The 19,545-nt window shown below is 46.5% G+C and overlaps 1 protein-coding gene across 3 annotated transcripts in view; it reads left to right on the top strand.

Moving 5' to 3' along the window:
• Positions 1–19,545, top strand: part of LOC144805445 (membrane-spanning 4-domains subfamily A member 4A-like) — a 134,712-nt gene that overhangs the window by 60,272 nt on the left and 54,895 nt on the right. For all 3 annotated transcript variants that reach the window (XM_078672010.1, XM_078671999.1, XM_078672005.1), the window contains exons 3-4: positions 6,640–6,753; positions 16,809–16,865. In XM_078672010.1, the coding sequence (XP_078528136.1) occupies positions 6,640–6,753; positions 16,809–16,865 (171 nt within the window). The remainder of the gene's footprint in view (positions 1–6,639; positions 6,754–16,808; positions 16,866–19,545) is intronic.

Here is a 19,545-nt window from a genome sequence, read left to right as displayed (position 1 = left end):
GCACAGCAGGGTCAGCCCCGGCCTTTTTGAGCAGAGGCAGGAGCTTAGCCTGTTTCCACTCTGGAGGCACAGTGGCTGATTTAAAAGAAAGACCGACTAAGTGTGTCACCTCCTGAACAACTACATCGGCAACAGCTGCCAACACCCTTGCCGGACATGGGTCGGATGGTGATCCAGATTTCAAAGATTTGATCACAGCAAGGGTGTCTGTAGTTGTAGGAGGGACGAACTCCGTCAACCTGGCCGATGGAACCCTCAAAGGAAGAGAAAAATCCTGCGTGGCATCTGATAGGCTGATAGCAGCAAAATTTAGCTGAATAGCCGCTATTTTGTCCTCAAAGAACCTGGACAAACTCTCGCACCAGGCCTTTGAAGCTGGAACTATCCGCTGCTCAGCGCAAGGGGCAAGAAAGCTATTCACAATTGAGAAAATCTCTCGGCTGCTATTGTTGGCTTTAGCAATTCGATTGGCATAATAGACACCTTTGGCCCTTTTAATACCAGCGTAGTAACTTCTCTGTTCTCTACGTAGAATTTCCTTGGCCAAAGGGCAATAGAATTGACGCCAAGCCCGCTCGAGTTTTTTACAGGTCTGCTTGTGAACACGCAGCTCCGGGGAAAACCAAGGTTTAGAGGGAGTGGATCGCAATCTGCCACACCTCCCTTTAGAGGAGACCGAAACACCCGCCTCCATCCAATCGTTGAAGGACCACACCGCTGTGGTAAGATCACTGCACAGCGCGGGCCGACACTCAATCAGGGTGGCAGCCAGAGTCTCATTATTAATTTTTCTTGCGCAGACTGATTTAGCCCTCCCAGTGGGAACACCCAAAGTTGATCATGCAAATCTGATCAGCTGATGGTCTGACCACGTCAAAACTTGAGGGACATCAATCTGGAGAGAAAAATTGGAGCAAATCACATCCAGGGTGTGCCCTCCCGAATGCGTGGGTAAAGAGACCCACTGAGACAAGTGCGCTAGGTCCAGGAAATCATGCAAGCTTTTACTTTCTGGAAGATCAGCTTCCTCGACATGAATGTTGAAGTCACCCAGAAGTAAAAAATGAGGGAATCTAAGGGCTCGCGGGGCAATAAAATCCATCAAAGCCGTAAGAAACGAACCAGCCGATCCCAGAGGCCTATATATTAGGGTACCCCCAAGAGTGAAGTGAGGGGAAAGGACCACAGAGAAATTCAACACTTCGCCATCACCTAAGATTACCGGGGGATCTACCTGAAGGGTCAGTGAATCTCTCAGAATAATTGCGACATCCCCAACTCTTCCTAGAGCTCTATCCCTCCTATATATTTTGTAGCCTCGGGGGACAGCTAACTCGACATCCGGAGCACTGGCCGCCGTGAGCCAAGTTTCCGTCACAAACAAAAAGTCGAGCGAGCTGTCAGCAAGAAGCTCAAAAATGTCCGCCGCATGTTTGCCCATCGAGCGCGCGTTAACTAAGGCAGCGGAGAAAACATGAGAGGCCGGCTTCGGGGGTGAGGGGCCAGGGAGTGTTTCCACACAGCAAAAACCGCAGATCAAACAAGGGGTAAGCCATGGACAATTCCCCACATCACCACCGACATTCGGACACCCTGCAGAGCGCAAAGATAGCAGCTGCTCCCTAGAGTACATAAACGTGGCACTAGCCACATTCCGAGGCTGTAAGGCAGCCCATCCTGCGTCCGTCACGGCCGAGGCACGGACGGGCGCAGACGGGCTGACATTTGGCTTACCTTTGGCGCGCCTAAGGCGCACCCGCCACGCGTGACCGCTGCGCGTCAGAAAAGGCATGGTGTTTTTATAGGAGCGCGTCACTCCCCGAGCTAGACCGCTGCCACAGGTTCTGCCGGGGAGAGGACTCCTAGGAAGATGGCCGCCCGCGATGGACCGGCGATACGGAGGCGATACGGTTGATATCCAACCTTGACCATAAATATCCCCAAGGGATTTATAACTTGTATGAACCATGGTCAATTTAAATGTTCGGATCTTAAATAATAATGGTATAAAGAAACTTTATTATAATTAGTTCCTTTCGTTCACAGAACGGAGGTGCACTCTATTGCTAGCAATGTGACTTACTATTGTAATGTCAAAATTGAAATTCTCGTCTTTGAAACGATCGCAACAACTTTAGGACAAGTTAAACACAGCGGATTTGCTCATTCACTTTAATAGGTGAGAACTATATATTTAATGGGGCATTTCTGGGTGAGGACTTTGTTTTGTGGCCACTTCCATAGTCTCCAAAATGCAAAACACAATTGCTTTCCCTTGCCTTTCTTCCCCCCTTCTGTCTTATTCTTTCTTTCTTTCTTTCTTTTTCTTTTTCTTTTTCTTTTTCTTTTTCATACAATTTATGTTTTTGGTGGTCGGAAACTGGAGATCAATGTAAGACTTTAGGAAGCAATGGACAGACTATATATGTTTTTTTAAATATGTCGACACTGGTTGTTATTTAGATTCCATGAAGGTGCAGACTCTGTATTCCTTCGTATCTGCGTGATGAGATATATATAATCTCATAATTTAGAATAATTAATTAGAGATTGTCCTTTCTGGTATATACTGTGTTTCTTGGGGTTTCCTTCCAAACTAGGAACCAAGGTTACATTATGTGATTAAGGCGTATGTAAATATTTGTTTTTAATGTAGTGTTCTGTAAGTTGGTGTTTTTCTATTGTACCTTTTTTCAAGCTATGTATTGACTGCACATTTTTAATTGTTTCAGCCCTGACGAAGTTCAATGTGAACGAAACGCGTTGGCTGAGGAGTCTGTTTTTATGAAAATTAAATAAAATAAAAGAACTTTTGGAATAAGATCTGGAGCTTTCGAGAACTCCTTTTGGTGCACCGTCCCTATATACATGAACTTTGGGATCTGCTTTGCAAGAGAGTATTGGTGCAGCATACTCTGGACGTCTTGTGCACAATCCTTGGACTTTGATTTCATACTTTGAAATACTATGTGCATAACTTGAGTCAGACGCTCTTTCTTTTTCAATTGAAGTTTAAATTCAGAAAAGTATTTGGGGCACTACTAATCAGAGCAACAGGCTGTTTTCATGCTAGCCCCAGCCCTGCCAAGGGTCACTCATCAGGTGTTAAACTAACGCATATTTGTTATTGGTACTGCCTTGCCGCAATATAATACTTTGCCACCACAGCTCCTATTACTTGTTTGAATTACTATTTCCGTTTGATCATGTGCATTGCAAGCATGGAGACTAATCCAGTTTGTGTTTCTTCTGTGGCTCTGTGACCATGTCCAGGACTGAGGAGAGCTCATGGGTTATCAGCTGTTTACAAATCACAGACTTGTTTTGTCTGGAGCGCTTTCCATACCGGTTAGAATTGGTTCCTGACACACACCCTTTGTAAGCATGCAACGAAACAAGCCCTATTAGCCAGAGAGAGTGATTTGGTGGTTTACCCCTGTGCTTAATTTGCAAAAGAATGAGAGCTGGTGGTCAAAGCTGTGATAAAAAACACATGTGCTCACCGAATACCAAGTCAGCTTATTCTTGAATTGATGTCAGGTCTCTCAACAACATTTACAACCCTTTTAAATGGCTTTGGTTTTCTGCCTGGATTATTAGAAAAAACATAGTGGACCTCATTTACAAATAATTGGAGTAGGTCAGTGCCACAAGCCTTTTTGCTGCACTGCCCTATGCCAAATCGAAAGGACAGGAATGTGCGGTATTGACGAATATGGTGCATTCCTGTCCTTTTTGTGAGCACGCAATTTGATGTCTAGCGCCAACGCAGGCACCCTTGCACCATGGTGCAAGAGTGTCTGAGTTTTTGGGATGATTATTTTTGTGCATGAAGGGACACGTTCCTGCACAAAAACAATCAATGGAAGCGTTTTTCTCTTTCTATGTGTGTTGCAAAATGCAGCACATGTAGAAAGAGGAAAAAACAAGGAGAAATATAATTATTTCTCCTCGTTATGCCTCCCCTGGGGAGGCACACAGTTGTGACGCATTCCCAGGATTACAGATCCTTGTAAAACTGGATAAGTGTCAAAATCCTTGGGTGTTGCGTGAGAACACCCACAGCAATGATCATGGAACGCCTCCTTGAGGTAGCGTAAGGGAACGCATCATTTTGAGCTGCCTTGCCTTACTCCATATCTAGGAGGCCATTCAAAGCCACTTAGGGCAGCTTGGCGTCGCCTCATAGTTATGATTGACAGGCCTGCGCCACCACAGCATCAGAACAAGTGGCGCTCCGGCGGCACAGCCTCTTGTAAACGAGGGCCAAGATGTTTTGTGACCCCGAGGCCTGTAATACCACAGAGCGGTATTGCTCATCTGAATGTTTTCACTAATCACACTACTAAAATCGTTATATTTTAAGAAAAAATAAAGGTTTCAGTTTTGTTGTTTAGATGTGTCTACATTCTGGGCAATTCAAGTTTACCCAGTAATGGCACCATAGAAAATGGTGGGTTTGTACAAATAATCTAATGTGTTTTGTGCTGAAAGAGGCAAGAACATTGTAGTGTTTCAAACTCCATATGTTGGACTCTAAATAGGCAATTCTGAATTTTGAGTCACTGCCACTTGCATGTTGGAGCTGGAAAGCCTGTTCTTTGAATGGGAAAACCAAAGCTAAGTGTGTGTCTATTTCTTATATCAATCTCATTATATGTACATAACGGTTTGTTCTGCTCGCATTAAAGAGCCACTCAGAAGCTTCACACTTTATTAGAATGTCACACACAAACACAATGAAAACATGGAAATGTCACGCAAAGGCAAACTCAAAGCTTGGCAGCTATGTAGCCCGAGGTGCTTTCATTGTCTATTTATTTAAACTGGAAATGTACTTTAGTGCAGTCTGACCCTTCCCAAGATTGTAGGACGACATCCATCCTACTCAGTGCCTTCACGGGTGCCAACGTGGAGCAAAGCGACAATATTCTGCCCAAGAAACTGTGATCTGCCCAGAATAGATTCTGAACTCCAGGTGAGGACCATGAGAACGGTGGGAAAGGTGGAAGCAGATAGAACTAAAAAGAAACCTTAGACCCTGGGATTGAAGTATCCAGAAGGGAATTCCAAGGCTCCCACAGAGAAGAACTTCTCAAGACCCTCTGCTCTTGGAACTAATCCCTGACCCTGTGGGCTAGATGGTTCATAAAATCTCAATTAGCAAGTAACAAGAGATGCAAACCCAGAACTAGCAACCAGATGGTTTTATGCAGCCGGTCATCTACTGTGAGCTGGAGCACCAATGACCACTCTCCTCGTCAGGTGATGCAATGACTTCCTCTACATTGTTCAATGCTATAGTCAGCACATCTTAGCAACTGGAAAATTGCTAAAGGAGCCACTATATGTCCTAGGTGAGTACCATGTCAGGATTATGCTCACTTTCTGATCTCTTTAGAGGTGTGGGTTCTCTTCTTCATGCTGGGCTGCTGACATCTAATGCAAAGCAACAGGCTCAGAGGGATCAATCAATCAGAACATTTATAGAGCGCGCTACTCACCCGTGAGGGTCTCAAGGTACTTGCGCTTGAGGGATCAGCTGGCTTTGGTCATGTTGTCTCTGATCATATTAATGGCTGGTGCAACATCAGACTGTTTGGTTTCTCTGTTGTCTTCCAGGCATACAGGTAGGTGGATTTAGAGTTGCCAAAGGTGCCATCATGTGTTCCTCAAAACTCTTCAGTATTTCTTGACCTTGTCCAATTCTCATGTCTGTGTTCTGATATGGATCCCTGCACAGACCTGTCATCGCCTAAAGATGTTTCTGCACTTACCTTTTAGTAACGGACTGCTTGCATTTGACCCCCAAATGCCACGCTCTCACTTCGAGAGGTAACGTTTTGGTTTTAAGTTTAACTGAGACCAAATGTCTTCAGACTTTTGGTCTCAGTTAAACTTACGACCAAAACTTATATTTAACTGAGACAAGGGTCTAACTTTACTACCCGTAAATGCCCTTTGAGAATACCGAAAGTCGTAAAGTTAGACTTGCGTCTCAGTTTACCTTTGTAGATCGGGCCCAGTGTTGGGAGACTATGCAGAAATGGTGAAAACAGGAGGTTCTGGGTTAGTGTTGGCAAAACGACATGAATCCCCGTCACAGATGCTATCATGGATGTTACACAGCTGGAGCATTTATTCAGGCATTGCCTGTGTTTGAAAAGCACATTTAAAAACTCTCTAAATGCCTTACGACTGTGATCTTAGTTTGGATTGCGAACGGTAAGTGTAGCTAAAGTACTGGCCAAAATTCACTGAATTGTAGAAAGGAACTGAAGGGAGGAGTGCATTATGTACCTGCAAAATGTCGTCGACGTTTATTTGATGTTTAATTATTTACTCATAACAATAGTCCATATAGTTTTGAAAAAAAGTGATTTTGGGATCCTCTTTGTAACCTTTGATGCCTTTGAACATTCGTTCCCAAATTTAGCACACTACATGGATGGATCATGAACACTATTTGACCTGAGGGATTAGTTTAAATTGGTTAAATGGGATACATTTATATGTGCAAAAGTAGGATTTTCCATGAAGTGTGGTGTCAACCCTGACTAGAATGGGAGAGCTGCATTGCTGTAGTATGGAAAACCTTCTTTCTGTGTCTCTCACCCACAACCCCCTCTTCTGCCACAGGTGGTGCAGATCATGATTGGACTCATCAGTGTCTTCTTGGGAGGAATTCTCTCCTTCACTGGTCTCCACAGCATCGCAGCGTACACCGGCGTAAGCTTCTGGGCTGCAGTGTTTGTAAGTATCAAACATCAAATGCCTGTCTATCTCAGAAAGAACTGATACAGAGAATTAAAGGAACCCTTGGGAGAAAAACACTGCAATCCCTCATCCCTGGCTCACAAACTACACCAGATCTTCTTGCATTCGTGCCTGCTTCCTGCCAGAAAGTCCTCACCTTTAATGCTAAAGACAAGTCAGGGTGATTGGCAATGTTTGCTCTCCACTGGGTCATCTTCTGTCATGTTCAGTGTCTCCCAGGTAGAGACATTTCCTCTATTACTTGAAGGGTCGGTGCAGCAGGGCTCAGAAGGCTCCACATAGCAAACAAGAACAAGGATGGGACGCAGCAACACAAAAAGCATGTCCTAAACCCTTTTAGAGGTATGAGATCCTTCTGAAATATACAAATGTTCTAGATAGGCTGAGCAGGGTCTTTGTGGGAGCCCCGGAGGCTCTCAATTAGCAGGTCTTTCTTGACTTTTCATTTATTTCATGCCAACCCATGTGCTAACCTGCTGCTGATGCCACCACAGCCTGCTCATTGTAGTGTTTAGAGTGGGTGAAGTGGGAAAGTAAGGAGATCAGGCAAGGAGAGGTGGTGCTAACAGCTCCCTGATGTGGGATAAGGATGTGTATTGTGATTAGTGAATCGCTGTAGTAGTGTGGAGCCAGGGAAAGGGCTGTGATATCCCCTGACCCATGTCACACAGGGGCGGTGAATGGGCTGGATGGGTGGAGCCACAGTGTAGGAAGGTGGCTACCTGACTATGGTTACCCCTGATTTTTTGCCTGTGTTTAGCTGGTTTTTTGACTTAGTTGACCTGGTTCCCTGCTAATCAGGGCCCCAGGCCATCTGCTCTCTCTGTAAAATGGATTCCATGTACCCTAGGTACATACCCCAATTGGAAATGGACCCCTTGTCAGCCCCTGTATAATGCACTATAGGTGCCCAGGGCATAGGGGCCACCAAGGCCTACCAGGGGCTGTAGCATATCTTTTGCCACCCCTGGCTGGTTCTTAAATTGACACAACTGGCTGATCACTCAGCTGGGGTAAGGTGGTGTAATCACCCCTTGCTTAGATGTAGTATACCTATATCTAAACCTATATCTGGACACATATTAACCTGTGAGCCACTCCTATGGAAGGCCTCATCAATCCTGGAGGCAGAGTGCGTGGTTTCATGTGAGATGGAGCTCTAGCATGAGCTGAGCCTGTCTGCAGCTGTCGGGAACAACTCCCTAAGCTGTTTCAGGATAATGCCATACCATATACTCTTAAGTGCCTTATAATCCTCGCGGTTATATAGCAACTTTGGTTTGGCTTTATCAAAACATGTCGTGTAAGGTGTCATACGATTTGGAATACTATCCCCCTCGCCAGTTCTGGCGACGGGGATAGCATTCCACCCCTCTAGAGGGGTAAGACATGTTACTTTGCTTAAATGCGGTTGATTTCTCCAAAGACCTTAGATCCACAAAATGGATGCCTCTGCCACAGACAAATGTCTGGACCCCTGCAGTTGACTGAAACTCGACCAAAGGGGTCCTGGACAAAGGGTTTCCTGTCACAGGAGGGTGTCACCACCCTCCAGACAGGAGATAGTGGATTGTAGCAGGGAGGTTTGAAAGAAACCAGACAGTGCCTGGGGAGCACAAGGCTTCCCCTTGCATAATCCGGTCAAACCGGTTCTGGGGCAGCCCAGCCCCAGCTCCAGTGAGACCTGGACAAAGGAAAGGGGGTGTAACCACCCCCCTTCCTGGTCCCACCCATAGGGAGGGACCTAGCCGGAGATCCACCCCTCAGATTGGAATAAGAGTGGGAGCAGTGCCCTAGCACAGCAGATCATCCTGAAATCACCTTTAAACTAAGAATACGACTGGACTTCGACATTCTGATGAACAGAAGACTGAAGAGCATCTCCCTTGTGGCCTAGGAGGGGCCACCCTGTGAACACAGGCACCACCCAGCACCTCGACGTCTGCTTTGCCGCCGCCTCCCGCCGGAGCCCGAGTGCAGAGCCTGACAAGACCCAGCTTCCCAGACTTCTCCCAGCCCGATCCACAGTCCCTGCAAAGAAGGGACCCGTGGAGGCACCGAGAGACGTGGGAGCGGACATCTTGAAAGACCCCTGAGACGCTGACTGCGCAGCACCCGAGGCACCCTCGACTCTGTGCTTTAGGGTTTAAGAAGCCCCACAATCGAGCAGCATTTGCACCAAAGATCAGCCCTCCAGCATCTCCACGATCTGCGTGGGGCCCTTTTGCTTTGGCCACTCGACTCGCCATCCCGGCCGCTTGTCACGTGGTCAGCGGCCATCTTGGCGACGAAACCTACGATTTACACTATGGGTCTGGTTGCTCCAGACCTGCCCTCGCTCCTGTAGAAAGGAGTACCCGCTCTGCCCTTGCTGGTCCGAGTAATAAGCCTTTTTCACTTTCCCCGTGGCTTGCATTAGCCAAGGCTTGTTTGCTTCCATCGAGTTGCCGACACCGCCATCAGCTAGAGCCTTCAAGGGACAGCTCGTGATCGACTCCTGGACGTCCTTGACCTCTTCGTGTCCACGTAGCTGCAGAGAGAAGCAACACCTCATCACCTGTTTGCACCCGACTTTGCCTGGTTCCAATCTGGTTCCACGGTGGTCACTGGTCAGTGACTTTGAACACTGTCCCCTCTGCTTTCAGGTCTTCACCACTTCAGATCCACCCTTGGATCCACCGGACACTTCTCCTTCACATCGCCTGCAGCATCTTCAGCTTAAAGCGCCAAGAACCTGCGTGTCAAAACCCGACGCCACTTCGACCCTGTGCACCCACTTCCTGTGGGTGAGGTAACTTTGCTCCACCGGTGTTCCCACACTGGTGCACATCTCTAGGGTCTGTGTGTTAAGTTTTGTTCCTCTAGGTTCAGCGGAAGTGTCCTTTAACTTTAACTTTACAACTTTTACGCACCATTGGTTAACATTGGTGCGAGCGTGCGCTTTCCGCACATCTCCCGAATCCCGAGGGCCATTCCCGACTTCAGCATTGCTTGTCCTGACTGCTCCCAGTGATTCCCTAGGCCCTAGGCCTAACCACTGCTCGAGTGGCATCTCTTATACCACTTGTTTAGTATATGGTTTGAGTGGCCCCCTGCCCTCATCCATAATTGTGCAACTTTGTATGTTTAAACAGTGCTTTTGATTTAACGCTTGTGCCCCTTTATTCATAAAGAATACTGGGGATTGTTTTTAGTAATAAATACATATATTTTTATAATATATACTTGTGTGGTGTCCTTTCATTTGGTACTACAGGATTGTATGTGGTAAAACAGCTCGCTTAACACGACCTCTTAAGTTAAGCCTTTAGGCTGCATAGTCCATGCTACCCCTAGGATAGCTTGTCTAATAAGGTTGACTTACAACCAGACACCATAAGGGATTGTTTGGTCTGATAATAGGTGGTTCCAGAATTGGAAACATCACCTATCAGGCCAACTTCTCACATTGGTGAGCAGCGGTGCGGATTTGAGCTTGCTGTTGTTTTACCATTGCAATCTTTATATCAAATTGAAAGATCACATCAAGTACCTCTAGGTACATATAAAATCAAAAGCTTAGCATATTAAGTTCTACTGAACTTAGTAGTTGTAGGTTGAAGGGAGTAGCACACCCCTGACTACAACTCACTAGCAAGGTCCAGTAGGAAAACACTTAGTGTAGGTAAGTGCACCACTTACACCTCACTAGTAACCATGTCTGACACAGGAAAAGCCTCAGGGTCTACTCCTGTGACAGTTGACCTTACCCAGGCAACTTTTGGATATGACAAGTTAACCCGCAGAGACTTGATTGCCTTGTGCAAAGCAAGAGGGTTAAAAAGGGGCAGAAGCCCCACCTGCCTAATCCTGGTAGAAATCCTAGAACAGGATGACTTAGAGAAGGCAAAAGCAGCTTCCCTAGACACAGGAAATGGAGGGAACCCCCCTGTAATTGATCCCCCTGAAGAGGAGGATGATGATGACTTAGATGAGGACTCAGATGTTGAGGACTTAGGAGTACAGGATCAGGGTAGCCAGGTTCCAGTTGGTAGGCTTAGCCAGGCCAACTTGGACCTACTGGGGAATGGAGAGGGCCAGCACCTCCCCAGAACCCAACATGTTATTCTCCCAGGCAACAGAAGAGTGAGATCCCCCTCAGGGGACTCTCATATTTCTAGTGCCTCCAGAGAATCACAGAGAAGCATGGGTGCTTCTCAAAAGCTAGAGCATAGGGCCAGAATGAGGGCTGTCAAACTCCAGATAGAGAGGGAGGAGGTAGCCTTGGCTCAAGCTAAACTTGCCTTGGCAAGAGAGCAGAGATTGTGTGGCTTAGATGCCACTGGTGGCAGCAATATTCCTAAAGAGAAACCCAGGTCCTATGATAGTAGAAACCTGACAAAGATTGTGCCCCCCTACAAGGAAGGGGATGACATCCACAAGTGGATAACTGCTCTTGAGAGAGCCTGCATGGTACAGCAGGTTCCTGAGGAACAGTGGGCAGCAATCTTATGGTACTCCTTTTCAGAGAAAGGGAGAGATAAGCTCCTCACTGTTAGACATGAGGATGCAAACAATTACAAAGTCCTGAAGAGTGTTCTGATAGATGGGTTTGGCTTAACCACTGAACAGTACAGGTTGAAGTTCAGAGACACCCAGAAGACACAGACTCAGGACTGGACTGATTTTGTTGATTGTGCAACTAAGGCTCTGGAGGGTTGGCTACATGGCAGCAAAGTACATGACTTTACAGGATTGTATAATTTGATTATGAGGGAGCAGATCCTAAGTAATTGTCAGAACCAGCTCTTACACCAGCACCTGGTGGACTCTGATCTGACCTCTCCCCAAGAATTGGGAAAGAAGGCAGACAAATGGGTCAGAACCAGGATTAGGCCTAAGAATCAGGACAGTAACCAGAAGAAGGAGTCTACCAAGCCTCAAGATAAGGGTGGGGATAAAAGTAAAGAAAAGACTTCCCCAGGGCCCCAAAACTCCAAGAATGGGGGTGGGTCCCAAGACACTTCTTCAACTGAGAAAAAGCCGTATTGTTATGCCTGTAAACAGGTGGGGCATTACAAAACAGATAACTGTTGTCCCAAGAATAACAATAAAGAAAATATACCTCCAAAGCCAGCTTCAACACCTCCTGTTACTGTCAGCAGTAATCCCCCAGGAAGTGGAAGCACACCCAGGAATCTGGGTGGGTTTACTGTTGGAGCTCAGGTGGACCCTGGCCTATCCAGGTCCCCATCACCCAATGATCTTGTTTATGAGACTGGCATGGGGTTTGCCAACTTCTCTGCTTGCCCAAATACTTTGAGCAAGTATAGACAAGAACCCATCATCAATGGTTTGAAAGTTGAAGCTTTTAGAGACACAGGGGCTAGCATCACCATGGTGGCTGACTGTATAGTCCCCTCTAAGCAACTTTTACCTGGTGCCACATACCAGGTTACAAACATTGATGGAATCCAAACAAATCATCCCATGGCAGTAGTAAGTCTCAGCTGGGGAGGTGTCATTGGCCCAAAGAGAGTGGCAGTGTCACCCAACTTGCCTGTAGACTGCCTACTTGGTAATGATTTGGAGATCTCAGCCTGGGCTGAGGTTGAACAGGAAACCCATTCTAGAATGGTGAATTCCAATGGAAAGGTTAGTGGGGCTGTAATGGCTACAGCCCCAATTCAAGATGTCCTTCCTGAAAAGGTTGGTAGGGCTGAGAAACTCTCTGCCCCATCTTTAGCAAAAGCTCTTCCTGAACAGAATAGCAAAGCTGTTATGATAACAGCAGAAACCCAAACTGAGTCTCCTCCTGAAAAGGTTGGTGGGGCTGTGATGGCCACAGCCCAAACTCAAACTGACATGTGCGTTGTGAAACCTGAAATGATGGATAACTCCACACAAACTGAGAGCATGGAGGAGGAAGAGAAATCTCCCCCTCACCAGACTTTAGGACAGGATCAGCCTCCTCAGGGAACTGATCTTACCCCTGATGAAGGAACTGCCCCAGAGGTTGTTAGGCCTGGCCTGACAGAGCCTCTGATGGCGGTGGACCCTTCTCAGGTGGGACCCAGTCTGGAGCAGGTAACCTGCCCCTCTCTACCTTGCCTTAGTCAGCCCAGGGCTGCAGAGGACAAGAAGGACAGTGAGACCCAGAGGGCCCCCTGTCAAATAAAGCACCCCCATCAAAAGATTAGGTGCACCAAAACTAGTAGCCCTAGTAAGGTGAAAACTTTAAAAACTCCTGAGGGAGCCCCCTTAAAAACAGTTAGGGACCTCCCACAGATGGATTCTGTTGGGCACAGCCAAACCTGGGACCCAAAGGGCCCAAACCTGAACTGTCCCTCCAGCAAGCCAAACAGAGGGACCCAGCCTCCAGCTTTAGGTAGCCAGAGGTTGACCCTGAGAGCACAGTGCAACTCAGTTAAAGAAAGAAAGGCACACATGGTGGAAGATAATTGGAGGAAGCCAAGCCCTAACTTAGTAGAGCCTCACTTCAATACTCCATATCCAAACCAGCCTTTAACTTTGCATAAACACACCCAAGGTAGTGATTCCCTATGGTGGAGACCCTCTGATACCCCAAGGGTGAGGGACTGCTTAGTGGACCATGAGACAGGGGGTACCCATGCTAGTGCAGGTACTTCCTTATATGGCCACTCAGGCAATATAGGCTTACCTGGCCAAGGATAGCCTTATCTCCTTTCGTTTGGGGGGGGGTTATGTAGGAAGGTGGCTACCTGACTATGGTTACCCCTGATTTTTTGCCTGTGTTTAGCTGGTTTTTTGACTTAGTTGACCTGGTTCCCTGCTAATCAGGGCCCCAGGCCATCTGCTCTCTCTGTAAAATGGATTCCATGTACCCTAGGTACATACCCCAATTGGAAATGGACCCCTTGTCAGCCCCTGTATAATGCACTATAGGTGCCCAGGGCATAGGGGCCACCAAGGCCTACCAGGGGCTGTAGCATATCTTTTGCCACCCCTGGCTGGTTCTTAAATTGACACAACTGGCTGATCACTCAGCTGGGGTAAGGTGGTGTAATCACCCCTTGCTTAGATGTAGTATACCTATATCTAAACCTATATCTGGACACATATTAACCTGTGAGCCACTCCTATGGAAGGCCTCATCAATCCTGGAGGCAGAGTGCGTGGTTTCATGTGAGATGGAGCTCTAGCATGAGCTGAGCCTGTCTGCAGCTGTCGGGAACAACTCCCTAAGCTGTTTCAGGATAATGCCATACCATATACTCTTAAGTGCCTTATAATCCTCGCGGTTATATAGCAACTTTGGTTTGGCTTTATCAAAACATGTCGTGTAAGGTGTCATACGATTTGGAATACGATCCCCTCGCCAGTTCTGGCGACGGGGATAGCATTCCACCCCTCTAGAGGGGTAAGACATGTTACTTTGCTTAAATGCGGTTGATTTCTCCAAAGACCTTAGATCCACAAAATGGATGCCTCTGCCACAGACAAATGTCTGGACCCCTGCAGTTGACTGAAACTCGACCAAAGGGGTCCTGGACAAAGGGTTTCCTGTCACAGGAGGGTGTCACCACCCTCCAGACAGGAGATAGTGGATTGTAGCAGGGAGGTTTGAAAGAAACCAGACAGTGCCTGGGGAGCACAAGGCTTCCCCTTGCATAATCCGGTCAAACCGGTTCTGGGGCAGCCCAGCCCCAGCTCCAGTGAGACCTGGACAAAGGAAAGGGGGTGTAACCACCCCCCTTCCTGGTCCCACCCATAGGGAGGGACCTAGCCGGAGATCCACCCCTCAGATTGGAATAAGAGTGGGAGCAGTGCCCTAGCACAGCAGATCATCCTGAAATCACCTTTAAACTAAGAAGACGACTGGACTTCGACATTCTGATGAACAGAAGACTGAAGAGCATCTCCCTTGTGGCCTAGGAGGGGCCACCCTGTGAACACAGGCACCACCCAGCACCTCGACGTCTGCATTGCCGCCGCCTCCCGCCGGAGCCCTTGTGCAGAGCCTGACAAGACCCAGCTTCCCAGACTTCTCCCAGCCCGATCCACAGTCCCTGCAAAGAAGGGACCCGTGGAGGCACCGAGAGACGTGGGAGCGGACATCTTGAAAGACCCCCGAGACGCTGACTGCGCAGCACCCCAGGCACCCTCGACTCTGTGCTTTGGGGTTTAAGAAGCCCCACAATCGAGCAGCATTTGCACCAAAGATCAGCCCTCCAGCATCTCCACGATCTGCGTGGGGCCCTTTTGCTTTGTGCCACTCGACTCGCCATCCCGGCCGCTTGTCACGTGGTCAGCGGCCATCTTGGCGACGAAACCTACGATTTACACTGTGGGTCTAGTTGCTCCAGACCTGCCCTCGCTCCTGTAGAAAGGAGTACCCGCTCTGCCCTTGCTGGTCCGAGTAATAAGCCTTTTTCACTTTCCCCGTGGCTTGCATTAGCCAAGGCTTGTTTGCTTCCATCGAGTTGCCGACACCGCCATCAGCTAGAGCCTTCAAGGGACAGCTCGTGATCGACTCCTGGACGTCCTTGACCTCTTCGTGTCCACTTAGCTGCAGAGAGAAGCAACACCTCATCACCTGTTTGCACCCGACTTTGCCTGGTTACAATCTGGTTCCACGGTGGTCACTGGTCAGTGACTTTGAACACTGTCCCCTCTGCTTTCAGGTCTTCACCACTTCAGATCCACCCTTGGATCCACCGGACACTTCTCCTTCACATCGCCTGCAGCATCTTCAGCTTCAAGCGCCAAGAACCTGCGTGTCAAAACCCGACGCCACTTCGACCCTGTGCACCCACTTCCTGTGGGTGAGGTAACTTTGCTCCACCGGTGTTCCCACACTGGTGCACATCTCTAGGGTCTGTGTGTTAAGTTTTGTTCCTCTAGGTTCAGCGGAAGTGTCCTTTAACTTTAACTTTACAACTTTTACGCACCATTGGTTAACATTGGTGCGTGCGTGCGCTTTCCGCACATCTCCCGAATCCCGAGGGCCATTCCCGACTTCAGCATTGCTTGTCCTGACTGCTCCCAGCGATTCCCTAGGCCCTAGGCCTAACCACTGCTCGAGTGGCATCTCTTATACCACTTGTTTAGTATATGGTTTGAGTGGCCCCCTGCCCTCATCCATAATTGTGCAACTTTGTATGTTTAAACAGTGCTTTTGATTTAACGCTTGTGCCCCTTTATTCATAAAGAATACTGGGGATTGTTTTTAGTAATAATACATATATTTTTATAATATATACTTGTGTGGTGTCCTTTCATTTGGTACTACAGGATTGTATGTGGTAAAACAGCTCGCTTAACACGACCTCTTAAGTTAAGCCTTTAGGCTGCATAGTCCATGCTACCCCTAGGATAGCTTGTCTAATAAGGTTGACTTACAACCAGACACCATAAGGGATTGTTTGGTCTGATAATAGGTGGTTCCAGAATTGGAAACATCACCTATCAGGCCAACTTCTCACACACAGCTACCCTGCGCGAGCAGCAGCCCTCGGTGCAAACAACCAGTCCTACCTCCAGTCTGGACTACCGAAGGGAGTAGTGTCAGACCTTTCAATAGTACACCCCCGAAATGTAGACAAAAGTTTCTGGAAGGAGCTGAGGATGGTTTGTAAAGTTCACGCATGTGTCATGGAGCGGAGCCAGGATGAGCACCCCGGAACAGAACTGCGCCTGCCGGAAACCTTGATACCCAATGGTGAGCCTATTCAACAGCTGCCGCGCACAGGAAAGTAGTGAACCTGTGCCTGCGCACTAAAATGGGGCGGGATGCTCTGTGGTCTTTGTCATGGATACAGCTAAGATGATTCCTAGCTCATCAGAACCTCAAGTTGTGAAACAATTAGTTCCTATGAGTATCTAGCAGTAAAAGGAGGTATCCTTTAAATCCAAAAGTTACAATGGTGTACATAGCTATAAAATGTGGTGGAGATGTATAACGGTACATAATAGTAGAGGAACTCAGTTCCCCTTCGTTCCCATTCACTTTGCCCCCACTGTGCAGAGTCTTTGAGTGATTGTCGGTAACTCTCCTCTTTCTCCCTCAGTTCTTCATCTCTGGAGGGCTCTCGATCTCAGCAGAGAAGAAAGGAACTCGCTGCCTGGTGAGTACTGCTTGCACCAATCTGGTCTCTCTTCTTCACCCCTCCAGTCCACATCTCAGTCATAACATTGCATATTGTCTCCATCCGCCCTGCATTGTCACTATTATCACCGCTTCATAAAACCAACCAGTGTCTTTTACAGACCCACTCCTTTTTTGCTTTAATTTGTGGTATACCTTTATTTATGCAAAAGAAACAAAGGGTAAAGTTTAAAGCACAACCATATCCATCCCCAACAGCACTTTTCCCACTGAGTTAAGCCCTCACAGCTGGCATCATCTGCAATTTCTAAATCACAAGTTAGAACCTTGACAGGGCCAACTCAGGGTTTCATGCTTCGGAGGCTGATTAATTGAGAAGTGGGCAATAGAAGCCCCTGTTATTTACAACGTTTTGAAATGGCAAAAGGGCAGTTTGAAGCACTTTCCTCTCCCTTTTCTCCAGTGCAAAGATGCTCCTTTTTTCTATTTCAGATATTCCCCTTTCCTGGCATCTGCTGTACAATTACCTAGTGCTATGACTGAACTTAACAGACAAAAGGGGATGGCTAGCTGGATAAATAACATTTCTCAGTCTCCTCACTATATTATGAAACTTAAGACAGAACAGGAATCTTTGAAGTCTGTCTACAGTTTTACAAAGTTGGTCAAGTCATTTGATCTGCAGTGATTTCTCTCTTCCTGCCCAACATCTGGCTGACAATAAGCCTGTGTACACATAAGAATTATATGGTGATGGGAGTGCAGCAGATGTTTAACATGCCACTAGATTATGTGAAATCAGGGAGGGTCGATGGCAGTGGTGCTCTCTAAACTGTTTTTTGGCGAAAAAGCAACATTGGGGACTACAAATTAAGATATTAAGCTGAAGAATTTTGGTGAAAGATCAAAATGTGTAAAAGAATTATGTGCAAAAATCAAACAACAGTCAGGGAAAAGAAGTACCAAACCTAAAGTCAGAACACGGTCCAGGATTAGAAGTCAATACATGTAAAACTTTGTAGAGTTTGTCAATAGTTAGGAGTTTTAAATATATCCAGTCCATTATTTAAAGGGCAGAACCCGGGTTTGTGATAATAGAATAGTAAATAAAATGAACAGGCTCATTAGTCTCTTTTCTATATCTGGCATACATCAAGAGAAAGGAGGAATGGACAACATACTCCTGGGGGGTAGTACAATACCAGCTAAAACATAAGAAATAGTGTCAAGAGTGACCGGAAAAGGGCAGGGATCATTGTATTGGGATTGTGGATAAAGTCACAACGGTTTAAGAACAATATAGGGAAAGGTCAAATAAATAACAGTCATTGGCAAAACCAACAGATTTGGCTATCACACAAGAGAAAGCGATTCCCCATTGATTCGCAAATTTGTGTGTGTTATTGTGTTGATGGATGAGTTGGTGAATGTGGTAATCAACAGGTGGATAAATGAATGAATAAATAAGTAAGTATGTGACTAAGTGCATGAATAATGGGAGGATAAGTTCTTAGCTTCATTGATAGATGGACAGATGACTTGGTGAGTGCATGAATGGATTAATGAGTGAATGTATGGGTGAATGCCGACAGATTAGACCAATCATACAGGTTGAGGCTTTAGAGAGCAGCAGTAATAGGGTTAAGCAGTAATAGGGGAATACAAATGCCAAAGTTCACTGTTATTATACCACGGGTGGGAACTTGGCAAAAATATGCAAAGAATTTTCACAATTTTACCAGTGCATCTAACAAGCTCATCGAGGTATCTTTCTAAACAGAACTGATAAAAACAAAGGATTATTTAATAGTGCCCCAATGGGCAGAAAATGCTCCTACAATTACCAACAGCATCAGAAAATAGAAGTCAAAACATATTTTTCCTAATTTAGGTCTCAGTGGTAACAATCAGTGCTCAGATCACTCAGCGAACAATAAACAACTGTGGAAGGAGTTTATATACGAATCCAAGCACTCAGTGGAGAAGAACTGTAATCAGATCAATCGATTATCACACAATAAGTCCTAATATTTAGTTTTGACAAAGCTTCAAACTCATTAAATGAATTTATGGGTCATCATCAGGATATGGAGGACAGGAAACCAGGTGTATACATTTACAAAACGGGGGGGGGGGGGTTGATTTATTCACAATAGTGAAAATTTACTTGAGCACTGGTAGAAGACGCTCAGACAACTGAAAAAGTAGGAGTAATTCTGAAGGGAAAAGGCTACAAAGGGGTGCAAAGAAGAGATTTGGGAAGCCAATTAGAACTAGAACACTGGGAACAAATAATTTACTATAGCAAAATTAAGGTAGAAAGATAAAGGTGTGCATGCAGGTATTAAAAGCCAGAGGGGGCGGGTTTAATAGAAGACTGTATGAGTCAGTGAACATCTCCACATCCGAGTGTAAGGCGCGCAGAGGCGGAACCTTAAATAAATAAAAAAAATAGCTGCTGCGTCGCTCATACTGTGCAGTGGAGACAAACATGGCTGACGCGTTACGCAAGCAGCGTCAAGAGTGACGTGAAAACTGAGCCTAATTAAGCAATTTCAACAGCAGGGGGAGAGTAGTATAATCTAGTCACTGTTACGGGTCAAAATCAAAAATACAAATGAAACACCAGGAATAGTGGTTATTCAAATAAAAAAAAAACGAGTTACAATATCATTGCATCATGCATAGCAATTAATAAA

Source organism: Lissotriton helveticus, chromosome 1_2, assembly GCF_964261635.1.
Source record: "Lissotriton helveticus chromosome 1_2, aLisHel1.1, whole genome shotgun sequence".
Lineage (NCBI taxonomy): Eukaryota > Metazoa > Chordata > Amphibia > Caudata > Salamandridae > Lissotriton > Lissotriton helveticus.
This window is presented reverse-complemented; position numbering and strand designations above follow the sequence as displayed.